The 20472-nt window shown below is 38.9% G+C and overlaps 1 protein-coding gene across 1 annotated transcript in view; it reads right to left on the bottom strand.

Annotated features, from left to right (window-relative positions):
• Positions 1-20472, bottom strand: part of CEP152 (centrosomal protein 152) — a 98803-nt gene that overhangs the window by 66160 nt on the left and 12171 nt on the right. The window contains exons 2-7 of the mRNA XM_061182159.1: positions 9452-9555; positions 9155-9227; positions 8795-9073; positions 7575-7740; positions 4349-4489; positions 3123-3262 (exon numbers count right to left, since the gene is read on the bottom strand). Coding sequence (XP_061038142.1) covers positions 3123-3262; positions 4349-4489; positions 7575-7740; positions 8795-9073; positions 9155-9227; positions 9452-9555 — 903 coding nt within the window. The remainder of the gene's footprint in view (positions 1-3122; positions 3263-4348; positions 4490-7574; positions 7741-8794; positions 9074-9154; positions 9228-9451; positions 9556-20472) is intronic.

Genomic DNA, 20472 nt, shown 5'->3' with positions numbered 1-20472 from the left:
CACGCTTAATTAAATGAAAGTAGAGAAGAAAGGGTCTCCCCATGGTGGCTCTAGTTCCTTAAGACTTCCCTAGCTGGGACCCACCAGCCCCATGGTTGCTGGAAACATTATTCACGGAGAAAAAAAATCTGTAGTTGTTCGAGGAGAGTGAAAGAGGATTTTGCGCAACATGATGGCAACATAGGTACCAGGCAAGGAATCTGCTGCTTCTATACTGGTCCCAGTGCTGTTTGCATCCCTCTTTGCTCCAAGTGTAGGGGGAAATCCAATTGTTAGGTCATAGAAAAATGACAGCTGTTTCTTGAGAGACTGATGAAACCTGTCAATGGTCACTTACTAAAAAGAAAGTTTTGAAAACTGTAACTGTATAGTTGTTAGGAAATAATTGTATAGCAGGTTAAATAATGGCTCCCAAAAGATGCCCATGTCCTAACCCTTGAAACCTGTGAATATGTTATGTTACATGGCAAGGGGAAATTAAGGTTGTGACTGTATTAAAGTTGCTAATCAGATGACCTTAAAATAAGGAGATTGTCCTGGATTACTAGGGTGGACCCAAGGTACACAGAAGGGTGCTTAAATGAGGAAAACAGAGGCAGAAAAGTCAGAACCAGTAACTTCTGGCTCTGGAGATGGAAATGGGTCATACACCAAGGAATGCAGGTGGCCTCTAGAAGCTGGAAAAGGCAAAAAAAAAAAAAAAAAGTATTCTCCCCTAGAGCCTCCAGATAGCAACACAGCGCTACTGACACCTTGATTTTAGCCCAATGAGATCCACGTCCAACTTCTGACCTTCTGCCTGTAAGGTAATAAATTTGTGCTGTTTTAAGCCACTAAGTTTTTGGTGATCTGTTACAGCAGCAATAGAAAACTAATATACTTGGTGATTCTGTTGCTTTTTTAATTTATGCTACTTTATTTTTTATAAATGCAATTTCTAACTTATAAAAAGATTATCAAAAGATTATGTAGGTTATGACATAAAAGCAATTCAACCCTTTAATAACTAACTACTTTTTTCAAAAAGTTTAAAATGATGATAATCTATATTACACACAAAAATTAAAATTTCAAATGAGGCCTCTTCTTCATTCTGTTCCAGAGATGGCCTATTTATCCAAATACCACTTTAACTGCTTAAGACATTCATTCATTTGTTCAGTAAATAACGTGGACACTTTGTGCCAGGCAGGGTTCCAAGCACTTAAGGACATGATGACAAGACAGCCAAGGTCTAAAGTCCTACTACTTTCTGGTGAGAAAAGACAGACAATAACAAGTAAACAAAAGAGATAATTTCAGATATTTTAAAAATAGAGTAGTAAAATACGACACAATGAAAGGGAGTGAGAATGTGAAGCAATAGGCTACTTTAGATGTAAGGTGGATGGGAAGTCCTCTCTGTTTTTAGCTGAGAGCTTAAGGACGAGAAGAAACCAGACATGAGACAACATTCTTTAACCTTTTCCATTTAACCATCCTCAGAACTAGCCACAGATCTCATCTAAAACCAAGTCACTTTCATTTTTAACCACCAAAATGGTATTACTCTCATGAATCACCCACCACCAGGCTTGGTTACGAATGACTTGTGACTATTTCCCACAGTCAAATGGCCACCCATCTCATTAATCAAAGAATGTGCCACCCCTTTAAAGGCAAGTCTGTTGGGGTCAGAAAATTTAGGTTCTGATGCTTTGTCAGTAACTGGCTTTGTAGTCCTGGAAAAGTAACTTGACCTCTCCAAGACTTGGTTAACCATCCATAAAATGGTAAATACAATGCCTCCCTAATCAAAATCCCAACAAGATGTTTTATAAAGCATGAGAAGTTGATTTGCAAGATCTAGAAGAAAAAATGTGAAAAAGAGCTACTAAATATTTTAAGAATAGTAAGGGTAGCCCTTGTTTACCAAATTCCAAAACACAACATAAAGCTATACTCATGATAGTATCAGAGCAAGAACAGAGAAACATATAAGGAAAAAAAAAATACACAGGTTAGGTCGGTTTTGAACACTGTACTGACCACCTATTATGTGCCAGGCAGTGGGCTTATGGTGGGGCTACTAAGATGAGGGCCACCCATTCTTGCCTTCAAGATGTTCTAGGTCTGTTGTAACAGATGTGATCATGTGGCTTGGGGAAGAAAACAGGAAAGACGTAGGAAAACAAAACCCTTGAGCATGGGCTTGTTAATGAAATAGCAGCGCGTTGATGAAAGGGCATTCCAGAGACAGGAGACAGCACGTACGAGTACATAGAAACAACAGACAGAGTGTTGAGTTTGAGGAGAGTTTGAGAAGAGTAAGAGAAGAGAAAGGGAAGGATCAGACAGTCATCTCGACACCATACTTCACCCCACAAGTAAAGCAGGGTCATTGAAAGGCTTTAAGCAAGGGAAAGACATAACTACAACTGTACTTTAGAAAGATTACTCAGATGGCCAGGTGAAAGAGTTAGGAGAAGGGGTAAAACATTACAGACTAGTTAAGAGACTTTTGCAAAAATGGTAAAATCCTGAGTTAGGGACAGGTAGACAGAAATGAGGAGACCCAACAGAACATAGTGGCTGACTGGACGAAGGGAAGCAGAGGAGCTGAGGTCTCCCTGCCCCCGATTTCTGGTGTATAGATGACTAGGTGGATGGGAGACCCATTCCTCCAAGGAAAGGGAAGGGAATGTAGGCTTATGGTAGAAGAAGGTGTAAACTTCAAAGTTCTAAATTCAGTACCACAATACCAAACCTTAAGTAACTAACATTTCATTGTAAGAAACAACTGTTGGGGCTTCCCTGGTGGCGCAGTGGTTGAGAGTCCGCCTGCCAATGCAGGGGACACGGGTTCGTGTCCTGGTCTGGGAAGATCCCGCGTGCTGCGGAGCGACTGGGCCCGTAAGCCACAACTACTGAGCCTGCGCGTCTGGAGCCTGTGCTCCGCAACAAGAGAGGCCACGATAGTGAGAGGCCTGCGCACCGCGATGAAGAGTGGCCCCCGCTCGCCACAACTAGAGAGCCCTCGCACAGAAACGAAGACCCAACACAGCCAAAAATAAATAAATAAATTTATAAAAAAAAAAAAAGAAACAACTGTTTACCATAAGTAATGAAGATCAAATATTTACCTGTTCTTCGTTGACTTTTAATGCTTGTATTTGGGTCTCCAGTGCTTTTATTTGTGCTTCAAGCTGAATTTCTCTTTCTTTTCCATTCTGAAAGAGTTTCTGTGATTCTCGAAGGCTGAGGGCCAAACCATCCTTTTCATCTAGAGTATTTAAAAATTTTATATAAATAATATGTTACTGTAGAGAGACCCTAATTGTCACAATCTCTATCAAATATCAGATCTATATCACATAAATGTTGTAGTATTTAATTCAATTCAGATAATGAACTTCACTTGATTTCGAGAAAACTAGAAAGGTTTCAAAAACGAATGTGAGTGACACCAAAATTTTTTTTTTTTTTTTATTTTACAGAACAGGAACCACTCTCTTCAAAAGTCTTAATGTACCCCTTTGAAGACCAAAAGGTCCCCTAACAATCATTTCAGCATTTGTTACTTGAGAAGCTACATAGATATGACAAACCCCTGCTAATCAAAGAAGGAATCTGAGGACAAATTACTTTCTATACGTACTTGCAATGAACGCTTAAATTCACCTAATCTTATATTCTTACCACATACTTTATTGTAACAGTTCACAAGTTCTCACAAAATAAATTTCATGAGCATTACAGAAAGAGATCTTTTCACTATCAAGTCCGAAATGAGCTGGAGTCTGGAGTTCAGTCACAAAATTATTCTACAAAGGAAAGTTCAACACTGACCAAAACTACAGAAAGCACGAAGAGTAAGCAATTATAATTTGAAATCTGTGTTTACACTATGTGCTTCTCCCCGAGATGACTGCATTTTCTCCTCGGCACTCCCAAAGCAGTTCAGGATCACAAACTCTTACTTGGATTAAAACATTATGCTAATTTGTAGGCTCAGAAAATGTATTGCAAACTAAACACAAGTCTCTTTGGGAATTGGAGGTAAACCATATAAGGATACAACAACTTTTTAGGATGGAATGCTATCAGCATATTTAAATAATGTTCACTGATCCTAACAGAATAGAAAGAAGGGAAATAATGAGGACCTCAAAATGTACGTTCTGGAGAGAAATCCAAGGCAATGGGTCAAAAGCCCTGGATTTTTGTTTCGTGCTGACTAATTCACTCTGAGCCCCTGACCAAGTACGTCAACCTCTCTAAGCTTCTTATTTAAAATGAGGTTATTGGAAACAAGCTATCTAGCTCAACTGACCTCATACATGACAGCACCCAACAGTAGTTATCTTACCTTTGATTATCAGAAGCTGGTGATTCAGATATCTAATTTGACGTTCGCTTTCATTTAACTTTTCAACTAAATTGTCTAGTTGTCTCTCCTTTGCTTTGTTAAGAACCTGTAGTTGAATAATCTGCATATTTTCTACAGAGTCTGCTTTGGAATTAAAGACAATTTATTAGATAAAAGCATATCAAAATATAAATTTGTGGTCATTTAGGACAACGTTTAGGACAATGTTTTTCAAACTGCAAATACAACTCATCAGAGTATCATGAAATCAATTCAGCAGATTGTGACTAGCATTTTTAATAAAAAATGTTACCAAACCAAAACTTGGGTCTGCTCACCCACACACAGTAAAGCCAATCTACTGACACCAGGTTCTGGTGAAGGAAAGTGCAGCGTTTATTGTAAGGTGCCATACAAGAAGTCCAGGACAGCTGATGCTCAGAAAGCCCAAACTCCTTGTATGGCATCTTACAATAATGCTGCACTTTCCCTCACCTCAACCCGGTGTCAGTAGATTGGCTTTACTACACTTGGGCGAGCAGACCCAAGTTTTGGTTTGGTAACAAGATTATATAGAATATATCAGAGTGTATCATGTAGTAGAAATAAGTATTATTATGTGAAACTTCTGTTTCATTTACATAATATTTATATAGATAAATATTATAGACCACATCACAATGTAAAAATTGTACTTCTGGGCTTCCCTGGTGGCGCAGTGGTTGAGAATCTGCCTGCCAATGCAGGGGATGCGGGTTCGAGCCCTGGTCTGGGAGGATCCCACATGCCGCGGAGCAACTGGGCCCGTGAGCCACAACTACTGAGCCTGCGCGTCTGGAGCCTGTGCTCCGCAACAAGAGAGGCCGCGACAGTGAGAGGCCCGCGCACCGCGATGAAGAGTGGCCCCCGCTCGCCGCAACTGGAGAAAGCCCTCGCACAGAAACGAAGACCCAACACGGCCAAAAATAAATAAATAAATTAATTAATTAATTAATTTAAAAAATGCAACTGCGGGGGGGGGAAAAAGTTTAAAGTTACTATTTCTTTAAAAAAAAAAAAATTATACTTCTTACTATGGTCACTTCCAGAAAAGTTTGAAAAGTCACTAGTTTGGTGTATAACTCTGAATCGCTACCATTTTGGCTAATGAAAAATAAGTATAGGGAATTCTCTGGTGGTCCAGTGGTTATGACCCCGCGCCTTCACCTCCGAGGGCGTGGGTTCAATCCCTGGTTGGGGAACTAAGATCCCGCAAGCTGTGCGGCATGGCCAGAAAAAAAAAAAAAAATGAAAAAGAAAAGGAAGTATATATCAATTGCAAAGGAATAGAGTTCCATGCTCTCATAAAATTGAAAAAATAAAAGTACATCAACTTGTATAAAACCATTTTCAAAGAAAATTTCTAGACATCCTTCTTAAACTATTTTATTTTAAGCAGGAATGAACGCATATTTATACTGGCACAGAACTGCTGAATTAATAAATTAAAGAATAGATTAATAAAGAATTTTGAGGTCTTCTTTCAGAAACAAAGTCATTTTAAGGACCACTTAAAAATCATTGGGGGAAAAAAAGAAAAGCGTGATTCGTAGGAGAAGGATTGGACAATCCTTCAACTACACAATGACAAATATTTTTCATTTCCTACAGGAACAATGCTACTACGTGCTAACAAATAAAACAGTCTTCTGTTTAAAAAAAGACATGGTTAAACCCCCAAAAATTGAAGACTGAAAACTCTGTTACAAGTCAAACTCCTCTTGGGCCTTAAAACAGGGCTAGCCCAGGAATAAACAGTCTACAAGCCACTCCTCTCTTCAAACTCATTTTTTTAAACTACTGTTACTAAGAAGCTATAATCACTAAATTAGGCACTACCATTAAGTTATTTAATTAACTTCCAAATGTCAAATTTAGGCAAATGTGTAACTGACTTAAACAAAAAATAAATCAACATGATAAAATGCAGACTGCTAAGGAAGTGATGAAAGGTGATATATGCAAAACAACCAGGAGCTATAAATGTAACTGAACACAGCAGAACTGAAAGAGTAACGCCAAGATGTCAGGCCACTGTTGGGATACTTATTTACTCAACCCCAAAACAGTTATGCCACACACACTATCCATTTCCACAAAAACTCAGGAAAAAAAGAGGCTACCCCCCAACATTTGCTGATGACTCCCTGGGGGAAAGGGCATTCTGGCCACCTCTCCGGTAACTCTCCTGTAGCCTGAGCATGAGATGGAAGCAGCACCATGAAGTTAGGGCCACTAAGTCCAGTTTTCTCGTTGGCACAGTGCCAGAAACCCAGAATATCCAATATGACTTTCCCCCGGCTTCTTAAAGGTAAAACAAATAAAGAAAAAACTTGCTGTCACACTCTAGAATCACAGTGGCTCTTCAACATGTACAATAACTGGAAGTCATTTCACACGCCAGAGAGTATGATAACAAAAGTTGGACATATGAAAACACTGATTCAGGTTAGTCAGGTACAAGTTTGGTTTTGAATGTTTAGATCGCCTCAAAATTCTCTAGTAGCACTTTTCTCATTCATAGTGATACATACACTATGTAAAAGAAATTATCTTGGCAAGTGTCACATGACTAAACCTGAGATGTAAGTCTAGTTTTAATTTTGAGTATAAAGTAATTTATACCAGAGTTGCCTATTACAGTAAAACTCTAAAAACCAAAAGAAAAAATTAAGATAGTGGTTGACTTACTAAATTACATTTCTATATAACGAAAAATCTAAGATTGAAAGGAAAACTACATTTCGCTTTCCAAATTAGATTTCAGTTAAAAAAATATATGAAGTTAATGAAGTCTTAACCAACTAGAATGACTAAAATATACAGCTGAGAAAATTTATTTTAATTTTTCATTAAGGAAAATTTCAAATATCTAAGAAGGTAGAGAGAAGAATACAATGAATCCCATGAACCTGTCTCCTAGATTCAACGATTGTGAATTCATGGCTAGTCTTGCTTTATCTATATCCCCACCCAAACTTACCCCCAACAACATGATATTTGAAGTCAGTTCTAGACTTCATTATCAGTTTATTCATAAATATTTCAGAATATATCTCTTAAAATAGGACTCTTTAAAAAAATTCCATTATCATACTTAAAAAAAATAACAATTCTTGAACACGCTCAAAGTGCTCAAAGTTCTCCAATTGTGTGATTAAGAAATAAATATAAACTTGATACCTACTTTCATTAGCTCCTAAAAATTGCTGTTGCAGGCCTTCAAATGTGTCACTTCCCGCAATGTCCTGGGCTGGTGAGCCATTATTCTGGGCGGAAGACTGATACGGTTTATACGTCACTTTATATGATTCCAAAGCTTGACAACTGGGACCTTGTGACATACCAAATTGCTATTACAAGATGATAAATGAAACTGACAATTAGGATTTGGTCTTTGCTTCAAAAATTATCTGAATTAGACAAGTTAGTTTTGCTATAGAACTTAATTGTGGTACAATTACAAATTTTATACATACATCTTTGCTTAAAAATAGCACTTATTGTTATTTAACACTGTTCGTTGAAAGCCTGCAATTGTACTTTTGAGCATATAATGGGGCCAATTCCATAAATAACACTCAAGAATTCCAGTAAGATTGTATATAAATATTTAAGAATGATTTAGATGATGCCAACATCGTGGAAATGCACATATGCAATAACAAGAACGTGATACAATGCTTCATATGTAATAAATACTCAATAACTTTTGTGGAATGAATAACATTTTATAGAGATGGAAGTAAGAGAAAATGACCACCTTAAAAGGACGAAAAAATTATCCTGTCATCAGGTGACACAGAATATCTATTGGCAAAATGAGGCATTCACTGTCATTGAGAAAGTCTAAGAAGCAGCTAACTGTATCCTAAGGCCTTGCTTCATCAAACTCTCCCAGGGAGGAAAAAAAAGTGTTCCTTTCCTCAACATTCATCCTGTCTACTGCTATATCATCACAAAACAGATATCAGCTTTGAAGTATTCGACCCAAAATCTGTGATAAGGGGGATGAGCTAGACAATCAAGGTAACTGACTGGTGTCATCTAGGTGATTAACCGCTTTCAAACTATATCAGGATACCTGAATGTAGCTTCTCACTGGAGCATAGTAAATGGCAGAAGCCAGAAGCAGCAATAAATGGAGATGGCTATTCTTTGACAGACTTAACTTTTAATGTTTAATTGTTTCCACAAAGTCTCTATTTTAAAATTCTCATTTAAGATGATTAGATTGTAAACAGAAAACAGCATGACTAATTCAGCATGAGCCTGAATAAATGCACTCTCAGCAATATTTGTACTTAAATCTTACTGTTGCACTTACGAATATTTCTTAATCACACACACTCAGCAAATGCGTGTACACACATACACAAATTCTTGAAAGTCAAGTTCTTACAATACCTGAAAATGATTCCTCTGAGGATCAGAAAATGTGATTACATTGGTTGGCTGGCTGTTAAATTCCTGCTTCTGACCGCTGGTATACGGCCGAAAGTTTTCAGGAAGGTGATATAAATCGGTCTGTTCATATTTACTCGGAGGGCTATAACCACTACCGCCTTCATCTCCACCTCCTTCAGGATGATACCCAGGATGCTGGTCTTCAGTTCTACTTTGATCCTCTTCCCAGCTATTGCCGCTCTTCTCTCCAATATACACATCCCGAATCTCATTATAGTCCTATTAGATAACCAGAGTAAAAGAAAAGCACTAAGATCTGTTCCCACCCTCATCCAAGTCATTATCACACCAGATACTTACATTTACACTTGGAGATTTAGGCAGCACTTGACGCTCATTCCAGTTCATCGTCAATTGCTCAGAATGATGTGGTCTTGAGAAAAATCAATACTTTAGATGAGAGCCTATCATTTATTTGGACAGAGACATCATAAAGAACCCCAAGATTTTAACGTGTTTTCCCTCCAAACGTCATCTAAAAGTTTAAGAATTAGTCTACAATCTTACAATCATATCCATTATTATTGCCTGCAAGAGAATCTAAAGAAAAAGACATAGAATTGTGATATACAAGCGAAAGGGATTTTGGGTCCTTACCCTTCCTCTCTGCCATCCTCACTGCAGTCCGAATAGTGGAGTTCGGGGGAGGACAGGTCATCATCCAGCATATCGTGAGGAAGGTCTGTGAGTAACTGCTGCAACTGAGACAGGAAGGTCAGCGTCGATATCACATTGGCTTAAACACAAGATGCCAAACCAAAGCTGCCTTGGAACGAGTGATTTTGACTGTAGAAGTCAAATAAGTTCCTAATTTCTCTATGTAATCAATGTCTTAAATTCCACAGGAATTACGTTCATCATTTCACTTGGGGAAAGGGAAACACATAAACATCAGGATTTATATTAGAAGGCTTTACCTTCTTCTACAAAGGTCTTAGATTCAAGTACACATACAACAGGACTTTAAAATTTCTTTAGGCAAACACAGCAAATCATAATAATGGTACGATCACTGTATCATGTTATGGATTCTACCAGTAATCAGACCTGGAGAACTTGACAATCAGACACCCCCCGAGGGGATCTGAGTAGCCAGATGCGCTTTGCCCAGGTGATAAGAGTAGCAGTAGCAGCAGCAGCAGCAGGTGGCCTGGAAGCCCTTAAAAGCTCCAATAATGTGCTGGAAACCTCTTGAGGAGTGACTAATTAGTAGACAGCCATCCAGTTCCAATGATGAAAAGATATACAATGGTTGGCTCTTATAAACAGTTGAGTAAAAAGAAGGCTGTAAGATTCAGGGTTTTACAGATAAAGCACTGTCAAAAGCATAACTCTAAAACTGACATAAAAGCACATGACTTTGCTCTCCATTTTCCTAGAAAAATTACATCTCTAGCATTCTGTCTTATAACAACTAGATAAATTCACTCAAATTTCAAGATAAACTGTGATAAAGAGACAAATGAATTGTCTAATTTGTTGAACTTCAATATCTATAAATGTCTTTCTTCAAATCCCCATATAATGACTTAAAATTTGTAATAATAAGATTCAAATATTGTGTTACTAAAGAGTCAACAGACTACTTATAATGACTTCTCTTTAAAAGTTAAGCACCAGTTAGATTAGTAAGCTGACCGAGTCCCTCCACAGTGTGTAAATCAATCCCGTAAAATTATGCAATGAGTGAGTTTAAAGATATTAAATACTCTATAAAGCCCTGGAGGAAAAAAAAAATGAGATGCTTCTTAGTCTATGGAAGGTCCCCTCCCCAATTTCTCTGCCAATAGAATAAAAGAAATGAAATGTAGCTATAAAACATATCTGGGTATTACATTTATAATAAAAAAATGTTCTTAAACAAAATGCATATGGTGAAAGTTAAATAAAAATATTCTAAGAAAGGTCTGAAAGGAATGCCCCAACTGTTAACTGAGTTTTGGTGAAGTCAAATTTGGGAACGGAAGTGGGGTCCGTGAGGTGGGGAAGGGGGACGCTTCCTCACCCACATAACATATTTCTAACATTCACTGGATTGTTTGTTTACAGGTATTCTCAGTCCATTTGGTTCTTTAAAGATGAAACAAGAGAAAAATACTCTAGCCCAATGAAAAGTTATCATGATACTGATATTAACAACCAAGACCTTGACTTATTGATCACCTGCTCACAAAGGTAATTGAAAAATCATTTTGAGAATTAGCTGCATTAGAGTTGACCCAAAGATATAAAGAATAAGAAACACTAAAAACAAAACAGAACACGGCAACATATCAGTATACCACATGTGGCTAAAGAGAAAGGTAACAAAATGATTTCACAAAGACACAAAATTCACTAAGAAAAAAAAAATCTATGCGATCTTTACGGAAAAAAAAGAGTATACCCACATATAACACAGGGGAAAAAACCAAAATAAATGTTTTGTACTTACATCAAGTAAGGACTCCTATACATAAAGAATATTTTCTTCTAAACCTTCAGTGAGGTTTAAGTACATAGACTTATAATTCAGAGGAACCTTGACAGGCACATCTAAACAGTACATTTTTCCCCCCTCACAGAGACAGAAAAAGCTACACAATAATTAAGCAGTTCTTGTAGCTTTCTTTGTGACACCACAAAATTAATCAAACTGGCATCAATGGAGGAAGGTTAATTTGAGCATAAGCAATGAGTTCATCAAAATGCTTCTGGATCCACAGGTAAACTTATCAACTAGCAAAAATAATCCCTACTGTATTTAGTGTTTTATAGAATATTTTACACCTGTACTAGCATTTTTAAATCATTTCATTCACCTTCAAAAAATTTCTCCATCAAGTTCTTTGGCATAGCTGGGCCATATTCCTTGGTTTCCATAACTTTGAGGGCAGAGAGAGGCCATTCAGGAACAAAATCCCAGCCCCCCCAGGCTTCCATTCCTGGAATCAAAGTGTACCCTCCTCAGATACACTGTCAAATAGATTTTTCTTTGTGTCATGGAACCTTGTGCCATGAAACACAAAATTACAATATCAACTTATACATGTTACAAAATAGAGAATTTTAGAAACCAAATTTTCCTCATTAAAGATCCACCAGACTACCAAATACGGATTCAAAGACAAAGATAACAATCCTTATAAATGGCAAGATTTAATTCCACTCATCACATTTGGAAGAAATACTGCTTTTTGGTTGCAAATGCAATCTTATTGGTGGGATATTATTGAATATCAGCTGAGTTTAATAATTAAAGAGATACCTTCTCTAGAAAAAAGATAATTTGCCATTACTAAGGCACCTATTGAAATGCATTCTAAACTATTCTATAAACTCCTCTCCCTTTACTACTTCATGTGTTTGTTCCTAAAAAATAACGAAAAAAATGAGGGCATTTTACTCAAAGAACTTCAGCAACAAAACACTTTACAGTAATCCACATAGAACATCCAAAAAGCCTAGTTTAAGGGGAATGTAAAACGGAGAACATGTAAACCTTTTGTTGGGATTTTTCGGCTTTAATTAACTAAACAGACTGTCTTCAGAGTCTATAATCCATGATATTCATGAAAGCAAGAGTTCTCAGATTACAAACCATTCAATACATCTTCTCCCCAGAGAAGAGCAGCAAATGGAGTGGCCAACATTCATCTGCATTTTGAACAGGTTACCCAACAAGTACACTGATGAAAAGATCCTGATATTTTAAAATATGAATTATTAAATAATGCTTTCATGGATACACACCAAGTAGAATCTTCATTTTAGCCTCACAGCCAAGTTAAAAACATCCTTGAAAAGGCCCAACATGGGACTGACAAAGGGCCAAAAAACTTGGTAGCTAGAGCTTTAGTCTATGAATTATACTATGCACGGAATCTTTTTTTAACCCATTCCATTAGTTAAAACAAATTTTACAGTGTTAGTGGGGAAGATTTTGCCTAGATTGCCACACATCTGAAAAAGAAACATGGCAACATTTACTAGACAAATACCGGCTAGACTGCAGGTGACACATAATAGAACTTTAGGCCTGGAATGAACACTGGAGCTCCTCCGAGCCAAACCTCTCCTTGTAAATGTGAGCACACCAAGGCCCAGAGAAGGTCAGGGGCATGCCCATGAAAGTGAGACTTACAGTCCCACGGCCAGCACCGGAACCTGAATCTCTCCATTCCCACTCCTACCTTCTTCCACATGACATTCAGTCAGTCACTGGAAGACATGTTTCTACCTGTCTGTATACGAGCAAGCGTCAGTCTGCCAGAGAGAGTTCAGTGTTTTTGTCCCCACTGTGACAGCCCCTTTACAATACCTATATATTATGGGAAACAGTTCAAAGGCACAATCTAGATAAAGTATAAGAAATTGCTAAAAGAAAACAGAATACAATAGGAACAAAAAAATACAATATGAACACTCAACCATTTGTTTCTTTGCTTGTCTTAGGTGACGGCTAGAAAATTCCACTAAATAAGTCAAATAATATTGTATAAAATATAAACAAATGTTAGCCTTACAACTCCCCCTAGTGGGGACAAAATATCAAAAATGTTTCCAGGGAGGGAGGGGCAAGATGGCGGAAGAGTAAGACGCGGAGATCACCTTCCTCCCCACAGATACATGAGAAATACATCTACACGTGGAACTGCTCCTACAGAACACCCACTGAACGCTGGCAGAAGACGTCAGACCTCCCAAAAGGCAAGAAAATCCCCACGTACTTGGGTAGGGCAAAAGAAAAAAGAAATAACAGAGACAAAAGAATAGGGACGGGACCTGCACCAGTGGGAGGGAGCTGTGAAGGAGGAAAGGTTTCCACACACTAGGAAGCCCCTTCGTGGGCAGAGACTGCGGGTAGCAGAGGGGGGAAGCTTCGGAGCCACGGAGGAGAGCGCAGCCACAGTGGTGCGGAGGGCAAAGCGGAGATTCCCGCACAGAGGAGCGGTGCCGACCAGCACTCACCAGCCCGAGAGGCTTGTCTGCTCAGCCGCCGGGGCGGGCGGGGCCTGGGAGCTGGGGCTCGGGCTTCGGTGCTAGCCGGGAGAGAGTCCGGGAAAAAGACTGCAGCTGCCAAAGAGGCAAGAGAATTTTTCTTGCCTCTTTGTTTCGCGGCGCGCAAGGAGAGGGGATTCAGAGCGCCGCCTAAACGAGCTCCAGAGACGGGCGCGAGCCGCGGCTATCAGCGCGGATCCCACAGCAACAGGGACGCAGAGGGAAAAACGGAGAGATTCCCGCACAGAGGCTCGGCGCCGAGCAGCACTCACCAGCCCGAGAGGCTTGTCTGCTCACCCGCCGCGGGCGGGGGCTGGGAGCTGAGGCGCGGGCTTCGGTCGGATCCCAGGGAGAGGACTGGGGTTGGCTGCGCGAACACAGCCTGAAGGGTCTAGCGCACCACAACTAGCCGGGAGGGTGCACGAGAAAAAGTCTGCAGCTGCCGAAGAGGCAGGAGACTTTTTCTTGCCTCTTTGTTTCGCGGCGTGCAAGGAGAGGGGATTCAGAGCGCCACTTAAACGAACTCCAGAGACGGGCGCGAGCCGCGGCTATCAGCGCGGACCCCAGAGACGGGCATGAGACGCTAAGGCTGCTGCTGCCGCCACCAAACAGCCTGTGGGCGAGCACAGGTCATTCTCCACACCGCCCCTCCCGGGAGCCTGTGCAGCCCGCCACGGCCAGGCTCCCGTAATCCGGGGACAACTTCCCCGGGAGAGCGCACGGCGCGCCTCAGGCTGCTGCAACGTCACGCCGGCTTCTGCCGCCGCAGGCTCGCCCCGCCTCCTCCGTACCGCTCCCTCCCCCCGGCCTGACTGAGCCAGAGCCCCCGAATCAGCTGCTCCTTTAACCCCGTTCTGTCTGGGCGGGGAACACACGCCCTCAGGCGACCTACATGCAGAGGCCGGTCCAAATCCAAAGCTGAACCCCGGGAGCTGTACGAACAAAGAAGAGAAAGGGAAATCTCTCCCAGCAGCCTCAGAAGCAGCAGATTAAAGCTCCACAAACAACTTGATGTGCCTGCATCTGTTGAATACCTGAATAGACAACGAATCATCCCAAATTTAGGAGATGGACTTTGGGAGCAGAATATATTAACTTTTCCCCTTTTCCTTTTTTTTGTGAGTGTAGATGTGTATGCTTCTGGGTGAGATTTTGTCTGTATAGCTTTGCTCTCACCGTTAGTCCTAGGGTTAGGTCCGTCCGTTTTTTTTTTTTTTTTTTTTTTTTTTTTTTTTTTTGGCTTAAAAATTTTTTTTTTCCCTAATAAATGTTTTCTTAATAATTTTTTCCTTATTTTCTATTTTTAAAAAAATTTTTAATAAGTTTTTTCATATTTTTTATTTTAAAAAATTAAAAAATTTTTTTTTCTTAATAAATTTTTTCTAAATAATTTTTTTCTTATTTTTAGTATAAAAAATTAATAAATCTATTTTTAAAAATTAAAAAAAAATTTTCTTTATAAATTTACTCTTAATAATTTTTTTTTCTTATTTTTTATTATAATTGCTTTATTTTATTTTATTTTATCCTCTTTTTTCTTTCTTTCCATTTTTTCTCCCTTTTATTCTGAGCCGTGTGGATGAAAGGCTCTTGGTGCTCCAGCCAGGCATCAGGGCTGTGCCTCTGAGGTGGGAGAGCCAACTTCAGGACACTGGTCCACAAGAGACCTCCCAGCTCCACGTAATACCAAACGGCGAAAATCTCTCACAGATCTCCATCTCAACATCAAGACCCAGCTTCACTCAACGACCAGCAAGCTACAGTGCTGGACACCCTATGCCAAACAACTAGCAAGAGAGGAACACAGCCCCATCCATTAACAGAGAGGCTGCCTAAAATCATAATAAGGCCACAGACACCCCAAAACACACCACCAGACGTGGACGAACCCACCAGAAAGACAACATCCAGCCTCATCCACCAGAACACAGGCACTAGTTCCCTCCACCAGGAAACCTACACAACCCACTGAACCAACCTTAGCCACTGGGGACAGATACCAAAAACAACGGGAACTACGAACCTGCAGCCTGTGAAAAGGAGACCCCAAACACAGTAAGATAAGCAAAATGAGAAGACAGAAAAACACACAGCAGATGAAGGAGCAGGGTCAAAACACACCAGACCTAACAAATGAAGAGGAAATAGGTAGTCTACCTGAAAAAGAATTCAGAATAATGATAGTAAGGATGATCCAAAGTCTTGGAAATAGAATAGACAAAATGCAAGAAACATTTAACAAGGACGTAGAAGAACTAAAGAGGAACCAAGAAACGATGACAAGCACAATAAATGAAATTAAAAATACTCTAGATGGGATCAATAGCAGAATAACTGAGGCAGAAGAACGGATAAGTGACCTGGAAGATAAAATGGTGGAAATAACTACTGCAGACCAGAATAAAGAAAAAAGAATGAAAAGAACTGAGGACAGTCTCAGAGACCTCTGGGACAACATTAAACGCACCAACATTCAAATTATAGGGGTCCCAGAAGAAGAAGAGAAAAAGAAAGGGACTGAGAAAATATTTGAAGAGATTATAGTTGAAAACTTCCCTAATATGGGAAAGGAAATAGTTAATCAAGTCCTGGAAGCACAGAGAGTCCCATACAGGATAAATCCAAGGAGAAACACACCAAGACACATATTAATCAAACTATCAAAAATTAAATATAAAGAAAACATATTAAAAGCAGCAAGGGAAAAACAACAAATAACACACAAGGGCATCCCCATAAGGTTAACAGCTGATCTTTCAGCAGAAACGCTGCAAGCCAGAAGGGAGTGGCAGGATATACTTAAAGTGATGAAGGAGAAAAACCTACAACCAAGATTACTCTACCCAGCAAGGATCTCATTCAGATTTGATGGAGAAATTAAAACCTTTACAGACAAGCAAAAGCTGAGAGAGTTCAGCACCACCAAACCAGCTTTACAACAAATGCTAAAGGAACTTCTCTAGGCAAGAAACACAAGAGAAGGAAAACACCTACAATAACAAACCCAAAACATTTAAGAAAATGGGAATAGGAACATACATATCGATAATTACCTTAAATGTAAATGGATTAAATGCTCCCACCAAAAGACACAGACTGGCTGAATGGATACAAAAACAAGACCCATATATATGCTGTCTACAAGAGACCCACTTCAGACCTAGAGACACATACAGACTGAAAGTGAGGGGATGGAAAAAGATATTCCATGCAAATGGAAATCAAAAGAAAGCTGGAGTAGCAATTCTCATATCAGACAAAATAGACTTTAAAATAAAGACAATTACAAGAGACAAAGACGGACACTATATAATGATCAAGGGATCGATCCAAGAGGAAGGTATAACAATTGTAAATATTTATGCACCCAACATAGGAGCACCTCAATACATAAGGCAAATACTAACAGCCATAAAAGGGGAAATCGACAGTAACACAATCATAGTAGGGGACTTTAACACCCCACTTTCACCAATGGACAGATCATCCAAAATGAAAATAAATAAGGAAACACAAGCTTTAAATGATACATTAAACAAGATGGACTTAATTGATATTTATAGGACATTCCACCCAAAAACAACAGAATACACATTTTTCTCAAGTGCTCATGGAACATTCTCCAGGATAGATCATATCTTGGGTCACAAATCAAGCCTTGGTAAATTTAAAAAAATTGAAATCGTATCAAGTATCTTTTCCGACCACAACGCTATGAGACTAGATATCAATTACAGGAAAAGATCTGTAAAAAATACAAACACATGGAGGCTACACAATACACTACTTAATAACGAAGTGATCACTGAAGAAATCAAAGGGGAAATCAAAAAATACCTAGAAACAAATGACAATGGAGACACGACGATCCAAAACCTATGGGATGCAGCAAAAGCAGTTCTAAGAGGGAAGTTTATAGCAATACAAGCCTACATCAAGAAACAGGAAACATCTCGAATAAACAACCTAACCTTGCACCTAAAGCAATTAGAGAAAGAAGAACAAAAAAACCCCAAAGCTAGCAGAAGGAAAGAAATCATAAAGATCAGATCAGAAATAAATGAAAAAGAAATGAAGGAAACAATAGCAAAAATCAATGAAACTAAAAGCTGGTTCTTTGAGAAGATAAACAAAATTGATAAACCATTAGCCAGACTCATCAAGAGAAAAAAGGAGAAGACTCAAATTAATAGAATTAGAAATGAAAAAGGAGAAGTAACCACTGACACTGCAGAAATACAAACGATCATAAGAGATTACTACAAGCAACTCTATGCTAATAAAATGGACAACCTGGAAGAAATGGACAGATTCTTAGAAATGCACAACCTGCCGAGACTGAACCAGGAAGAAACAGAAAATATGAACAGACCAATCACAAGCACTGAAATTGAAACTGTGATTAAAAATCTTCCAACACACAAAAGCCCAGGACCAGATGGCTTCACAGGCGAATTCTATCAAACATTTAGAGAAGAGCTAACACCTATCCTTCTCAAACTCTTCCAAAATATTGCAGAGGGAGGAACACTCCCCAACTCATTCTACGAGGCCACCATCACCCTGATACCAAAACCAGGCAAAGATGTCACAAAGAAAGAAAACTACAGGCCAATATCACTGATGAACATAGATGCAAAAATCCTCAACAAAATACTAGCAAACAGAATCCAACAGCACATTAAAAGGATCATACACCATGATCAAGTGGGGTTTATTCCAGGAATGCAAGGATTCTTCAATATACGCAAATCAATCAACGTGATACATCATATTAACAAATTGAAGGAGAAAAACCATATGATCATCTCAATAGATGCAGAGAAAGCTTTCGACAAAATTCAACACCCATTTATGATAAAAGTCCTGCAGAAAGTAGGCATAGAGGGAACTTTCCTCAACATAATAAAGGCCGTATATGACAAACCCACAGCCAACATTGTCCTCAATGGTGAAAAACTGAAACCATTTCCACTAAGATCAGGAACAAGACAAGGTTGCCCACTCTCACCACTATTATTCAACATAGTTTTGGAAGTGTTAGCCACAGCAATCAGAGACGAAAAAGAAATAAAAGGAATCCAAATCGGAAAAGAAGAAGTAAAGCTGTCACTGTTTGCAGATGACATGATACTATACATAGAGAATCCAAAAGATGCTACCAGAAAACTACTAGAGCTAATCAATGAATTTGGTAAAGTAGCAGGATACAAAATTAATGCACAGAAATCTCTTGCATTCCTGTATACTAATGATGAAAAATCTGAAAGTGAAATTAAGAAAACACTCCCGTTTACCATTGCAACAAAAAGAATAAAATACCTAGGAATAAACCTACCTAAGGAGACAAAAGACCTGTATGCAGAAAATTATAGGACACTGATGAAAGAAATTAAAGATGATACAAATAGATGGAGAGATATACCATGTTCTTGGATTGGAAGAATCAACATTGTGAAAATGACTCTGCTACCCAAAGCAATCTACAGATTCAATGCAATCCCTATCAAACTACCACTGGCATTTTTCACAGAACTAGAACAAAAAATTTCACAATTTGTATGGAAACACAAAAGACCCCGAATAGCCAAAGCAATCTTGAGAACGAAAAATGGAGCTGGAGGAATCAGGCTCCCTGACTTCAGACTATATTACAAAGCTACAGTAATCAAGACAGTTTGGTACTGGCACAAAAACAGAAATATAGATCAATGGAACAGGATAGAAAGCCCAGAGATAAGCCCACGCACATATGGTCACCTTATCTTTGATAAAGGAGGCAAGCATATAGAGTGGAGAAAAGACAGCCTCTTCAATAAGTGGTGCTGGGAAAATTGGACAGGTACATGTAAAAGTATGAAATTAGAACACTCCCTAACACCATACACAAAAATAAACTCAAAATGGATTAAAGACCTAAGTGTAAGGCCAGACACTATCAAACTCTTAGAGGAAAACATAGGCAGAACACTGTATGACATAAGTCACAGCAAGATCCTTTTTGACCCAGGTCCTAGAGAAATGGAAATAAAAACACAAATAAACAAATGGGACCTAATGAAACTTAAAAGCTTTTGCACAGCAAAGGAAACCATAAACAAGACCAAAAGACAACCCTCAGAATGGGAGAAAATATTTGCAAATGAAGCAACGGACAAAGGATTAATCTCCAAGATTTACAAGCAGCTCATGCAGCTCAATAACAAAAAAACAAACAACCCAATCCAAAAATGGGCAGAAGACCTAAATAGACATTTCTCCAAAGAAGAGATACAGATTGCCAACAGACACATGAAAGAATGCTCAACATCATTAATCATTAGAGAAATGCAAATCAAAACTACAATGAGGTATCATCTCACACCGGTCAGAATGGCCATCATCAAAAAATCTAGAAACAATAAATGCTGGAGAGGGTGTGGAGAAAAGGGAACACTCTTGCACTGTTGGTGGGAATGTAAATTGATACAGCCACTATGGAGAACAGTATGGAGGTTCCTTAAAAAACTAAAAATAGAACTACCATATGACCCAGCAATCCCACTACTGGGCATATACCCTGAGAAAACCATAATTCAGAAAGAGTCATGTACCAAAATATTCATTGCAGCTCTGTTTACAATAGCCAGGACATGGAA

Source organism: Eubalaena glacialis, chromosome 2 (assembly GCF_028564815.1).
Source record: "Eubalaena glacialis isolate mEubGla1 chromosome 2, mEubGla1.1.hap2.+ XY, whole genome shotgun sequence".
Taxonomy (NCBI): Eukaryota; Metazoa; Chordata; class Mammalia; order Artiodactyla; family Balaenidae; genus Eubalaena; species Eubalaena glacialis.
This window is presented reverse-complemented; position numbering and strand designations above follow the sequence as displayed.